Source organism: Malurus melanocephalus, unplaced genomic scaffold, assembly GCF_030028575.1.
Source record: "Malurus melanocephalus ecotype Western Australia unplaced genomic scaffold, MMel_1.1 scaffold_235, whole genome shotgun sequence".
Classification (NCBI taxonomy): Eukaryota; Metazoa; Chordata; class Aves; order Passeriformes; family Maluridae; genus Malurus; species Malurus melanocephalus.
Window position 1 is genome coordinate 34,446 of NW_026623467.1, and position 14,566 is coordinate 49,011.

Sequence of the window (14,566 nt, forward strand, 5' to 3'; positions counted from 1 at the left end):
CCCAACCAACCCCCGCCAAAAGCCTCAACAAAACCCCCCACCACCACAGAGCCCAAACAAAAAAACCACACACAAACAAAAAAGAGGGAAAACCACCCTTATTTTAGACATTAAAATCTCCTTTGATTTAATCTAAACCATGTCTCTGGGGTGTAAACTTCATGCAGATTTTGTAACATGGACGGTTACACACAATACAATCATATGAATGATTGTAATGGCCACTTAAACCCTAAACCAAAAAGCCAACTACTACATCATATTCCTGTGTATGCCTCAGATTAGAGCTGCGTACTCAGTTATAATCGAATCCATCCAAATGTCCTTTAAAGAAATCTGACTTCCCTGAAAGAGGCTGTTGGATAAATGGCACAATTTCAGAAGCCAAGGCAAACTGGAAATTGTACATCTGGCCACKAAGCAGGGAAAGGTTACAGGCTGTGGGAAATCAGTAGACACCAGRCAACCTGGGACACAAAGCCATGGGCCAATCTTCATTCCTTTAAATTACTACAGCTATATTGATACTCAGTTGTGGGATGCATGTCTTTTTCTTTTAGTATTTCCACACATTTTCAAACTCAGGAATGTAATGATTACTAACATTCAGGGGGGAAAAATTCTCTTATTGTAATTAAAAACTAAGATTAGCAAAATCCAGAAAAAAAGCTTTTAATCCATAAAATCAAAAACTTGCCTTTGAGTCAATCAGTAAGTAAGACACTGTTACCACGTCAGTCTCTGAACTTGCACTAAAACTAAGAATCCTTCCCAAGATGTTATGAAAACCACACCATATCAATCCTATATTCTAGCCAGCCAACCCCCCCTTGTTTCCTTCCACAGTATCATGATGAAACAAACAAAAACTATAAGCAAACAAAGCATTTAATAATTACAACCGCCCCCTAAAATTCTGCTGTTGTGTTTTGCAAACTTGTAATGTTTTTGAGTACTCACGAAAGAATTCGGTCAAGTTTTGGTCCATGACGTCCCTGAAGGACAGGAGGGGGCTTGTACACCCTCATCATTCCTTACTATCTGTACACTTCCTCTGTTCCTGGAGCTCTCAGCCTCTTTATGTATGAAGTGGTAACCATTTTGAAGTTATTTATAAACATTAACTCATTAAATTCCCAAGTGTCATATTAGATGCCATCTCAGTGACTCATATTCCTGACAATAAATTCACCGCTGCTGGGAGAGAAGGTAAATTTACATGCATGAGTAGCACACAGGCATGCCATGAACTAATCTTGTATTTTAAAATGGTCTTTGACATGAGGTAACTCTGAAGTTATTAGCAAATACATCTGTCAGCTGAAGCTGGCTCGTAATCAATCAGTGCAATTTATAAACACTGCCTGGCCACCACTCTGACTAAATGAAAAACAACCCACATAACAAAATATCCCTTCAGTTTTGAGGATCAGAAATGGCAGCTGGAGTGTTTTAAAGCTTGTTATTACTGTAGTTAAGTGAGTGCAAGTTAAGGAAAATTACAGCTAAYTTCAAGTACTCCCTGAGAGGGAAAGCACAGGCCAAGTGTTAAGGATTCTTTAAAGACACCAGACAAAAATATTTCATTGCACCTTATATGCAATCTCAGCCGCATAAAAACCTCAATGTTTCAGATGGCACGTCTGGTCCTAAAAGCTTTAGAAACTGCATCACTGCACAGTAAGCAACTCAGATATTCAAGTAAGAAGCTCTGTAGCAAAATAAACACAGTAGTATGACTACTTTAGCACTTCTACTCAAAACGTAAGGCATCTAAATCCTTTCTAAAATAGAGAAAAATCTCTGAACCAAAATAATATAGTTCTGCTGGCAATGACCAAATTTAATTCTTCAGTTCCCAATTTCCCCAAGATTCCTGAATACTGGTTATAAAAGCAAAGGAAAACATCAGATCTGTTGAAGAGCTSTCTTCATTATGCCACTCTTCACTGGTCAGTCCTTTGGCAAAATTTTTCTGAAGAAATGTTTCTATTTCTGCCTAGGAGAACCCTGAAGCTACAAGCCACATAACCTAACTTTTAAATCAGTCCTTTGAACAGAGGCTTGGACTAGACCTTCACAGAGTCCCTTTTTCAACTTGAATTTTCACGCAAGCAGATATTTTTCTCCAGCTAAGAACAATCTAAAAAGCATTTTCCTGCACTTAACACTAGGGAAGTTACACACCACTAAATCCAGGTATACCTAAGAGGAGGGATATGAGACCAGCACTCAAAGCCAACTATTATAAAGCCACATTTTAAAGAAAACCCCCACCCAACAGACACACACTTCACAAGCCACAGACTTGGCAAAGCCTTTCTCCTGATCCATCACAAACCCCATGTTCCTTCCCACGCAGTAACATTTATTCCCATTTCTTGCATTCCCTGTAGTCTTACTGCTCCCCACAGGATTCAAATCTGCCCACACTGCCTTTACCCTTTACTGAGATTGGAAATGTCACTTGAAGATATGTTAAAAGTAAAATATACTTACACCTTTTCTTCCCAACTATTTACTACTCTCCACATTATGGTAGTAACTCTAGTTCTCACAGTCTGAAAGCTGAAAGACAGTTACTACAGAAGAGAAGTTCTAGCTTAGCTAATTGAACTTTTTATAACCAACATAGTTACAGGAGTAATGAGACTGAAGAAGAATTTGTGAGGTATTTTAACAAAATTGCGTGTTCTTCTTAAGCTTAATGACACAGAGCAGCAGTCTTTCCACAGACWATCTGTCTAGCAGCATGAGTAAACACTCATTCCAGTGCTCTATCCTTGTTTTGGGGAAAACCAAATCAAACCCAGGACCAGACTTCAAAGAGGACATTACATTAGCTGGGAACAAGCAGAGCACACTGATCAAAAAAGCAAAGCTATGAGAATGCCATCTGATAGGATGTCCTTTACATACAAAAAATTTCAAGAGACTTTCAGAGCTCTTAATGTAGGGCATCTTTTCTGAGGAGATGCCTATCTACCATGCTTCTCTCACAAGTATTTCAGCTTTATAAATTTCAGGTAATACAGCCTTTGAAAGGAACAGCCAGGAAATAAAAATACTAAAAGCCACTAATGTAGGACAGAAAAAAAAAAAGAAAAAAAGCTTTTTCAAAGAAAAAAAAGCTTTTAAAAAGCCTGTCAAAAGAAGTGACATGAAAGACTTTTATCATGACAGCAAACTTGCACATAAACACRAGACAAATTTGTAATGAGCTTCTTGCTATTTGTTTTTAAACAAGGTAACTTTCAGATAAAGTGCCTCCTGCTCAGATTTAAGAACACACTGCAGAAAAGAGACAGACAAATGTGACCAATTTTGATGTCAACCCTTTGTTCAACGTGTATAGCTGGTTTATTAAACGAATTATTCCCAAATTGACAATCTGGTTCTGCTCACCTAAAAGCCAATTATCACCACAGAAAAAACTTCAGTGACAATTAGACCCAACGTGTTTAAGCATTTTTCCAGTTACCACAAAAAGCTATTAGGTGCATTTACACCACCAGTCTGGACCACCTCCCATTTATTCAAGGCYCCTGTTCCCTGTATCTGTCCTGCACACGACCTAAATTGCTCCCAGCATCCCTTCAAGAAGGGAACAGCTAATCTCCCAGGAGTATTTTGATGGTAAAATAATCCAGGATTGCACCACAGGCAGTGTGCTTAGGACAGCCCAAGGTCTTACTGTTTTCACTTAGCCCAGTGTTASAGCACTGTCCTACAAGGCTTTGCCATTGCACCCATAACCCACTCACCCTACAGCACTACTCCACACTGCCATGAAACAGAAGTGGGGATTTGGCAACCACCAAAAGTTTCCTAGAAATCAGGCACCTCATTGATACATAACAATTATTAAATGGAACGGAAAAAGCCCTAAATATTTGCAATGCTAAAATATCCCACAGGGATAGAAACCGAATGGAACAACTTAGCTTGAAGGAGGCACCAATAGGTCAGGAGAGCACAGACTAGTCACTGAGGGGAGCACAGATACAACCAGCACTGCTCCAGCARGAAGTTAAACTGCTAAAGGCTCCATGAATTTATACACTAAAAGTACAAAATAAAGGGGTTTTTGCTAAAGAATTCAGTATACGGCAAACAAGGTTTCCAATAGAATATTCTGATCTAGTACCTCCACATTCAGGACTAAACCTCTGTCACTCATGATGACTCAATTCTCTGCTTCTAAAACTTCCTTCCTCGCTTGCTGCTTTTTTCATTGTCAAAAMCTGAACACAAAACAGTCACTGGAAAATTAATTAGCCTGGTTGAAAATGACAGCAGTGAAATCTCCCAAGGCTTTCCCTCTGATCTTCCAACTCTTTCCTGACAGGCCATTCCAACTGCATTGTTCGAATGGGTGGAGAGCAGYAACCAGGGACCAGCTCCAAAGTTTTTTACAGAGCTGTACCAATGAAAACAGTGCACTACAAATGCTGCCCTCATGCAGGAGGGCATTCTAAGTCCTTGACATTTATTTTCTCCTCATTAGAAGTTACCACCTCCTTGAACTGAACAGCTGTTCGCTTTTAACACCATACCTTCTCTGGATTTCCATTTCTTCTTGTGATGGACCATTTTGTACTTGAGAGGGAAGCTGTGAATTCTGTCGAGGCAATGTAGGACCTAAAACCAAGGACAGATCATAAATTAATGGCTTGAATTTTTACCATGCAAAAAAAAAGCACAAAATTAAGGAAAAAGGCCAGCCATCACATGACATTGTAAGAACTGCTCACGTCTGCTTTTTAAGCCAAACAAGCTCAACAACATAACGCAGCAAATAAAAACTGCAACCTCACGCATGTACAATGTTATTTCATACATCTGCAGAATGAATTTATTTTACATGGATGGAAAGGTTTCACAGAAATGCATGTATTTTATATATGATGGAATTTGACAAAAGCTTTGAAAAGCACTCCAAGTCTGAGGTTTTCTTCAAACAATGAACAAGTCCTCTTGGAGGAACAGGAAAGGCTCAAAAAATTAAAACACTCACCCAAATAGAATACTGGAAAGGGGGAGAAAAAGAAAAAAAACACAAAAGAACAGAAGAAAAACCATCAGAACCTTATCACCACATTGGGAGAAGGAAGAAAAGTATGTTTCTACAGGTCACACCAAATTTTACTCAGATTTCAGCTCATCAGCTTGGTTCAAAGACTTTTTCTGGATAGGTAAGTACCACGTCCAAAGGAAGGAGGGCATATAACAACTGTACAAACTGTGAATTCTGCTAAGAACAAGAGATGCAAAAGGGAAGGTCATGCAAAATCACCTTCAGTCTTTACTGATGGGCAACTCTGAACCATACAGCCTTCAAGTAATTGCATGTGCTAAATTTGTATTCTAGAAACAAGCTTTACCAATTTAATCACAAATGTACTTACAGCGCAAAACTGTAAAAACAAGTGAAGAATGAAAAACTGGAATGGAATACAGCAGACCAYGAATGCATTGTTGMTKTCAAAACAGGCAGTAAACCAGGAARCTATTTAGATTATAGCTATGCTCAAGATTATGGAATTTATAATAAAGCACAATTAAAATGTCAAGTTTTGAAAACATCATGGAGCAAAGCATTAATTTCTCACTGAGAATCCACCGAACTAGTTAGAGGGACAGAGTTGTAATGAGATCTTGCCCATCTCAAATATCAAAATGAAAACTTTTGTTCCCATCTGAATTTGTGAAAGTCACCCAAACCCATAAAAAGACCATGTGTGATACACTGACAACATCAAGGACATGCAATTTGCTTCAGACTCAGCAAACAAGTGCCCTGTTTAAAAGCCATACAAAAACTGTCCACTGTGGTCTTTAATCACGAAAACAATAAAWGTGTACACTATCCATGTACCCTACAATTACAGAAAGTAATGAAACTTAATTCTGGAAGATAAAAGCAGGCAGTGTACTATGAGGTGGTGTCTTCCTTATTTATTTTTTTCAGCAATCATTAGGCCCTTTTACCTAATGACTYGATGTTGCTTGGGATGTACTATTTTTCCTTGAAGTATCTGCAAGAGATACCCGCAGGTATAAATCCATAGTGTATTAAATGCAAAACATTTAACTGTGATGATAAATTAAATTATCATTAAGTACAAACATTTGCCATATGGCTCATCTGAAAAACTTTTCAGCTTTAAAACTTCTGTAAGACACATGTCCCCCTCTCCTCACCCCTGTGTGACAGGTGGAAGGCTTTAATGCCCCTTAAGCCATGACTGCAGCTCCCAGGCAGCTGGGCTATTTGCTGCCTGCACCAGGCTGCAGCCTTTCATGGACTTTTMCAAGTAGACACAACCCAGCAGCAGTGAAAGGTGCTGTAAACACCAGCACTGCTGCCTCCCATGTCCAACAGAATGGTCAGAGAAAGGCAAGGCTCACAGCTTGAGCTGGAAACTGTGAGCGACACTTCACGTATGACACAGGAYGAAACTCCAGTCCTATTCCTCAGAATGAAACACACTGATCTAAAAATTAATAATGAAGAGCAAAAATAAAAAGAAGTGGTCATAATGTGTCCATGTACCTACCAGAACTATTTTGTACTGAAAATGTGGTTGAAATGAGAAGTTCAAGCTTCCCCCCATTAAATCTTTTGGKTTTTTTGAAGGAGGTATTACCATGCTCCATTAGCTGGTAGACCTCCAACCTTCCAACCTTTCTACCTTAGTCTTTTCTTAGCCAACACCTCTGGAAAACAACCACCAAGCTTCAACTGCACTGGCTATTCCAGCCAGCCTAGCTATAGGAAAATCTGTTCTTGTAGCCTCAAACTTTGTTCCACAACACTGTACTTCAGAAAASCACATTCTCCACCAGTTCTGCAGAAGGCAACCATCAGCAAGCCAAGTCAGCTTTACCTTGGCCAGCCTACTCCAGCGAGGGGCTTCTTTCACAGCTATGCACACTAGAGACACAGCAAAATCACCTGCTGACAATTAACTGGTGGTTCCAGTGCTTCTTAGACATTCTTGCCACAAGGAAATGCAACCCGAGTATACCAAAGGCTTTCAAAAAAGAAATGCTAAGCTACCAAGTCATCCTGCCTGTTTTCTCATCAAATTTCTCCCTGCAATCCCCCTGCTAGTCAATATTAGAAAGTTAAAGGTACATGTCAGGTGGAAAAATATGTTTTATCCTAGAAGGTTTATTACAGCAAGACCACCACTTCATTGTKAAAATACAACTGCCTGGGTAACAGGAGAGATGGTATATTAAACAAATAGGAACTAACTAATAAAAAGCTTTCTCAAGAGGCTTTTGAACACTTCCAGATACTTCAGATACATCAASCCCCAAGAGAAATAGTCAGATACCGCCTGGAAAAGAACTCTGATCCTCCTACAGGATCGCTTTATCTTCAGAAGCCAATATAAGCCAAGTGAGAGATGATGCTGAATGGTCTATTCATTCTGAGTTTTCTTTAAAACCTAACATCTCTCTTTTTCTAAAAAAGCACAGATGGTGCACTCTGCAGCACACTCTGACAGACAGAGAGGATATAATTTCATACTAATTTGTTCAGCAGCCGTACCAGATTCAGTGCTTTCTGTTTTTCAGCTTATTCTCACCTTTGCATCACCCTTCCACTATGACAGTTCAGGCAACTGTRTGGTGAGAGATGTACTGGAAATCTAACATATTAAAAATCCCGGGAAATAAAGCCTGCAYGAAGCATTTTCACCACCTGGATYTGAGCCAGTCCTGGTTYTTCATGCAGTCACACAGACAATTATGGTGGCACCAACATCAGACTGCTGGGGACTGCTTGAACCAAATCAAGCATTCCCAACACCACCCTTTTAAACCACAACCAGAGCTGTAGTTCATCAAACTACTYAACTTCATTTTTCAGCCCTAATTGACTGCTTACCTTGTATTTCTATCCAAAAGCCAAACCAATTTCAGTTGCACAGCCCTATGAAAGCCTAATTGGCAAACTGGAGAAGGAAACACATGGTTTGTCCTCTCTCAGTGCCTTTGGTTCCTCTGTCCCTTCAGTCTTTCAATTACCTTGCTTTGGAGTGTTACACCACACCCTACCCCACAGCTTTTCATGTCAGCTGCATTGTAGGTTACCACTGTATATTACCATTGTATGTTACCAGTGCTGACACTTGCTGACATTGGAAATACTGCATTCCTATAGCCCTAAAAACCCCAATGATCAGCTGTTCAAGATTGGCACAACACAYGTCCTGCAATTTACACAGTGAGCTACAGTGTGTATTTTCATGTGGCTGGATGGGCTTTCTTGGGAGCTGGTAGCATAAGGATGGATGAAAGGGGGTTTAAAAAGACCAGCAGCAGCCAGACCACAAAAAATCTTCCTCAGAACCCCACATGCCCTAGAGTTCAAGAAGGCAAAAACACACAGAAAACCTCACTCCTGGAATTACTGTACTTCAGAGTACAACATTAAAAGAAAACTCCTAATTTTTGAAAAAAATCTAGTAAGGCTGGTCAACTATCACATGTATGAATTTCAGTTTGAGGTGAATATCTCCATTTTCTCCCCAGAGAATCAGTTTATATAAACAAGTCAGCAGCTAAGKGTTTTTCACTCTTTCATTTCTCAGTATGTTGGTGCCAAAACTAAGCAAYGTTCCAATTATACAGCCTGATATCCAAATCAAAGTATGACTTGACTTTTCAAAGTATTTTCAAAGACTGGAAGTGGACAKCAAGTTTATTTAGAAATGTATGTGATATAAACATAAGTGAACTACCCATAATATAAAAAAAAAAAAAAAATTTTCTTTAAGGACACTTTGAATACTCCTACTAAGCAAAGCCCACACCCCAGGAAAGAGTTCAAAGCTGCAGCCAAGAAGATGTATTTAATTTCTGTTAAAGAACAGAAGAACTTACCAAAAAGAGTGTTTTACTAAATGGTTACAGGTTTTCCAAATGAATGGAAAGCAGGCTGTTCAGAGATCAGTGGAGGAAGCAAAAAGAACAACAATTATGGTGAAGTATCCCTCTTTCATGTGTCTCTAGCTCCTTCTTTTTCCATTAAAAAGCCTGTCCTGCTCTAGGCCACGACAGAACAACGTCTGGGGAAATTTTGCCTTCAGCAAAACCACRTCACTCCTCAAGCCCTGGATGTGTGCGATGGGTTTATACGCAACACTATGATGACCAAAAACTAGGGCATTAACAAGAGACAAAATGTTCTCTAGTAGGTGAATCATATTCCAGCCAAAACTTCCCTTTCCTTCAAACACCTACCATCACTCAGTTACCACTCTGTAAGCACCTTCAGCTGAGTTAGTTCACTCAGCACTCTAAACTTGAAAGTGAACACTTGCCACTTCACAAACTCTTGCAGCTTGATCAACGTAATAAAAGGGAACAAGAATAACAAAAAGAATTCATTAAAATACACTTGCATTTAAGCAGAGGCAAGGGCTCCTATCAATGCCAGCAGAAGCTCCTATCAGTGCCAGCAGTGCCTTGGCAACCAGGCACTGATAACCTGGGAGCCAGGCTTGGCTCAGCACCAGCGTGTGCTGGGGGACCYCAGCAGCTTCCAGTTTCCCTCTGCCACCCTTTCAGGCACAGGGACACAGGGACACAGGGACAAAGTTCCAGCAGCAGAGAGCTACAGTTGCTTAATGAAACTACAACATCACAGACTTCAAGGAGAAAGTACTGAAGTTAAATATATCAAAACCATCTACTATGGGATATTTATTGCTGCTCCCCACCTCCAGTTCAGTCAAAAGTTGTTTAAATAGCAATGTTATAGGTCATAACTGTCACTATTGGTGTATAAAATTACAGAAAYGAGCCTAACAAAGCTGTATTTCACAACTATCTTCATGACTTTTATGAAAACACCCTGCTCCCAAAAGGCAGATTTAATCCATCTACAACTTCTACTAGTAATATTTTGAAAGACAACAATATAAAACCTGAACAGTAAAATATGCTGACATTCCTCAATGTTGATTCAACAAAACTTTATCCATAAATTAGCGTACYGCTATTCATATTTGTAGTTTAGACCAGCTACCAATTTTAATTAAATTCTTCTGGTTGTTCACCTAAAATTTAATGCTTTCATATGTTATACCACTAATTCTGAAGAACCACAAAAATAAAAAACACCATATGGGCAAGCCTTAAAAGTTTATAACCTAACATCTCTCCCTTCACTTCCAAACACCACAAATAACACTGACAATGCTTTCAATAATCTTATGTACAATTTCAATGAAGAGGAAGTACTTGGTCAAGTAAACAGGTAAAACCTCCTGTAGGWCAACATTTTGGCACATAAATCAGGATTACCTAATCAGCATTAGCTATTATGAACACCTAGTAACAACCTAAAAGAATTATTTAATCAATCCCACATTCAAAAGGAAAGGAAAAATCTTCCTAGCAAAAACAAGAGATATTTCCCAACTTTTGACAACACWGGTAATAATAATACCCTCATGTTACTCCTGTTCTGACAGGGAGTGCTGACAGCCTGTTCCAGAGGCTTGCTATGAGCACAGGTATAGCATAATTACTTCACTGCTGCAGAATTTTTCTTCTCCCAAAACAAGTTTTAGCATGACATGAACCAAAACAGTACAAAGAAAAGCATCAGAGATCCCCCCGAGCTCCACATATACTTTTCTCATTTCAGTTTTTCTGCAGTCTCTCTATATCTTCCAATTAGGCAACTCCAATTTTTGTTTCAGTTTGCACTTCCCAAAGATATTAAATTATTCAATCCATGATTTGAGTGCATTCCCCTATCAGCAAGGATTTAATTACTTATCTCAGCTGGAAGAGAAAGGACTGCACATCAATATACAGCTGCGAATAAAGATTTGCTTATTTAATAACTGGACAACCTCACTTTTAGAGTTACTAATTCAAGGGAAATTCAAAAAACTTGAACCACAACAGCTTTTTCACTCCCAAAGGTCAGATGAACAAAATAATGAGACCTTGGAAACAAAAATCCCTCTGTTTCTTTTTCTTCCTCTCCATTTTCCTATGAATTAAACTGTGATCTAAGGCAATACTAGAACARATTCACTGAAGCCATTCCTAGCCTTGCCTTTATATCCAGAATATTCCAAAATCTTTTCAAGAACCAGTAACTGTTACAGATTAGTACAAAAAGCATCACAAATCTTACATATATGTAATTCTATTAGAAATAATTAAAATAGATTTATTTACTGTTGTGACATCCTCCTTTCAGTTCTTCTTTCATTGCTTTCATCTTCTGCAACAAACAACTCTGAGGACCGTCCTCAAATGCAAATTACACATCCATAAATCCCACACTTAGTTTCTTATTCTCTTAGCAAGGCTTTCCTGAGGTTGAAGGCAGATGCCACACAAAGCAACACCGATTCCAGCTGAACTAGAAGGTACTTTCTGCAGCAAAACTGAATGTGATACTCCTTTGTTCCTCCCAACACAAGCTTCCCTTACGTGACCTTATTCCTTCAAAGAAACAATCCATTGTCTCACACATCAGAGAATTCTCAGCCGTCTAATTTCCCTTCATTGAAGCTTTTCTCCTTCCAGAGTACTTTGACTGCAACAATGAGCCCTACTTAATGCAGATATGAAAATTTTCTTTGTAATGCAATGCAAAACCTTTGCAGAGAGCCGTCATCTCCAGACAAGACCAATTACTGAATATCTGAACACACTGCACACAGCCTTAGAGCCAGACATCCTCTTCAAATGACCTCTTAAACTTGATGACATGCACTTGTCAYCTGATGAAGGTGTCATTTCTGACCATGTCAAACAATTATTTAATGTAATGAGTAGTAAGTCTTTCAAGATTTTCTCAAATGAGTGCCAGAAAAAAACCTTGGTTCATTTTTAATGCATTTCTGAAACAGTACGGGGCAGGAATCTGCAGTATTTAATTTTTTTAAATTACAGAAGAAAATGAAGTCCTGTGTTGTTGTCCTTCTCTTCTGGATTTTCAGGTTGCCTACAATCTGCCCAASTAGCCAGCAGGAAAATAGGGTCTGGTTGAATAGCTGCTAGCTAATGCAGTCATTCAAACCAGAATGGAGGTACAACTCTTTGACATTTATTTAAATAAACAGAGCTCAAGCACATGAGAAGTTAGGATGTTCATTTGATCAGTCCTGGACATCAGGAGGAAGAAAAAAAAACAAAGACCTGCAGAGTGCTTCTGAGAGTTTCACTGATAAGGCAGCCATTGCTTCCAAGTCCTTTGAGATAAACCTGCACTGTTTTTTTAGCAGAAAGCTGCCACTTGCARGAAAGCCTTCACTCTTAACTCAGAGATTTTCACTCTGCAATATGAACTCATCACAAGGACAAAAGGCTGTCCCTGCGAGCTCAGCAGTGCCTCGGTTCCAGCAGATCCACTAGAGGGAGATCCTAAATTAAACAACCTCCAATTTTGCCAGCAGCAACAGCAGAACAGCTGAGGATGCCAACTGCAAGCAAAAGATCAATGACATTTTTCAAATATATGYGAAAGAAGGAGACCATGATTTAATTTTATTTTAAAAAGAGGGAGAGAGCCATACCCAACAGCTGACTTGCAAACCAAAAGGATGTACACAACTTAATCTTTAATATCCCYCAGAAGTAGTTTAGATTTCTGTGAACCCTTGCATAAAATTTAAAATTCATCTACAGCTTTATGAATTTCTGAATAGTATGCTCAGCTAACATTAAAACTGCYTTCCTTTTATGAATAAAATACAACATAAAATAAGCAAGCTAATAAAAGAAATTGCCAAAAYGAGAAAGCACTGCAGAAAATAAGGATACTGCAAGATTCTAACTTTAACTATTTGCAATTCTAGAGTAAAAGGGAAGTTATCTATATAGGATTTMTTCAATTTATTTGAGTTGGAGGTTCTATATGCCATTTTGGCTACATTAGAAAACACAGCAATTTATTTAAACTATTAGAGACAAGATGCCATCTTCAAGTATGGATTTTTGAAGCCGAACACCAACTAGGACTGCTTAAGTGAGAAATTTTTAAAAGCCTAGCAGACACATTCAAAGAAACTGAGTATGCCTTCGTTTATATATAAAATGTGGCTATATATAAAATACATATATTATATAACCTATAATTGTTCATCACACATCAGCGACAATTTATTTTATAATGCATACCCTCCCAATACCTTTTTGAAAAGAGTAATTTGTTTATAAAAGGGAGGCAGTTGCAATCCATTTCCTAAGATGAAGAGCTAATACCAGAGCTTCAGAGCCAGTGACCTGCCTAAGTAAATATTCATCTATTTCAGCGATGTTGGCAGGGGGAAAAAAAAAATCTAACACCAAGGATTCATTTCTAGCTGCACTTTTAGGAAATTATATCACCTACAGAAAAACAAAATGCACTGAACTTTGAGCAAGGAGCCCAATTAGTTTGCTTCTAAATTGYCAGCCACTTAACAACCTATTTCCATCATCGAAGCAGCATGTTCAGAAAGATACCTGATTTTTTTTACCTTTTACACTGATATAGGTCAGAAAAATTCAGWAATATATAGATCATAAACTGACAAACCTCCCAGCTAATAAAACTTAGGAACGCTTGTTCACAGTACTCCAACGCAGAAACATTATGAACATTTATCTTTAAACATTGTCTGGAAGTGGTATGAGACTGACAGGGCAATTCTGTATGCATTATTAGGAATTTYTTTGAAAAGCAGCAGTGCAAAACTGCTCATAAGCTGAAATAATGCTGATAATATGGAAAATGTTTGGTTTTATTTCACCCTGATGGAAGCTSTAGAACCTATTTGTCTGTGACACAGGTAAGAGACAGCTAATCTTGACCACCATGGCCCTTGGCTGACAGGAGCCAGGGAAGAACAATTATCTCCTGTGCTCACCATTAGCTTGTGATGCAGCTAATTAATGCATTTTGACATGTGCCTGCTGCTACCAAATCAAGTTACARAGAGAAAGAAAGCAACTGGCTTGTAATTCAGAAAATTTAGAGGTTGCACCCAGTCACGTTCAAACATAGCTACACATCTTAATTCATGTCCATCTCAAAACTGTTAAGACCAGAAAACAACAGCATTGAGTCAACAACCACGCTGTGACACTACAGTGATAAAACTATTTCAGTTTTATCCAAGTCTTTACAAAGTGAATCAGTATCTTAGTTCAAAAACATTTTGACTACTGAACAATATAACAATTGTAGCAATCCACAAATATTGTGCATRAAGCAGCAAGGGAACAAGCCATTAGACAAATTACAATCTACAAAATGAAAAAAAAAAGACACATTAACTAATCAAGCAATAGCAATTTCATGCCTGCCTATGTCATTTCARCCTCCCTAGCAGCTCAGGTTTGGTGTTATGAGGAGTTAAACTGAATTACAAAGATATGTATATGCATATATACACACACTGAAATGTAATAAATTCTTAAAGTACAGGTAATGGGAAAGAACTTAAACCCCTCAAACCTGTTACCATCAATCCAGCCTTTGCATCAAAAGGGTACAAACCAACACTTCATGTACTCCCAAATGTTGGTTGGGAGG

At 38.6% G+C, this 14,566-nt stretch overlaps 1 protein-coding gene across 4 annotated transcripts in view; it reads right to left on the minus strand.

The window, feature by feature from the left end:
• Positions 1-14,566, minus strand: part of ENAH (ENAH actin regulator) — a 96,147-nt gene that overhangs the window by 26,866 nt on the left and 54,715 nt on the right. For all 4 annotated transcript variants that reach the window (XM_057374874.1, XM_057374873.1, XM_057374871.1 and 1 more), the window contains exon 4: positions 4,557-4,641. In XM_057374874.1, the coding sequence (XP_057230857.1) occupies positions 4,557-4,641 (85 nt within the window). The remainder of the gene's footprint in view (positions 1-4,556; positions 4,642-14,566) is intronic.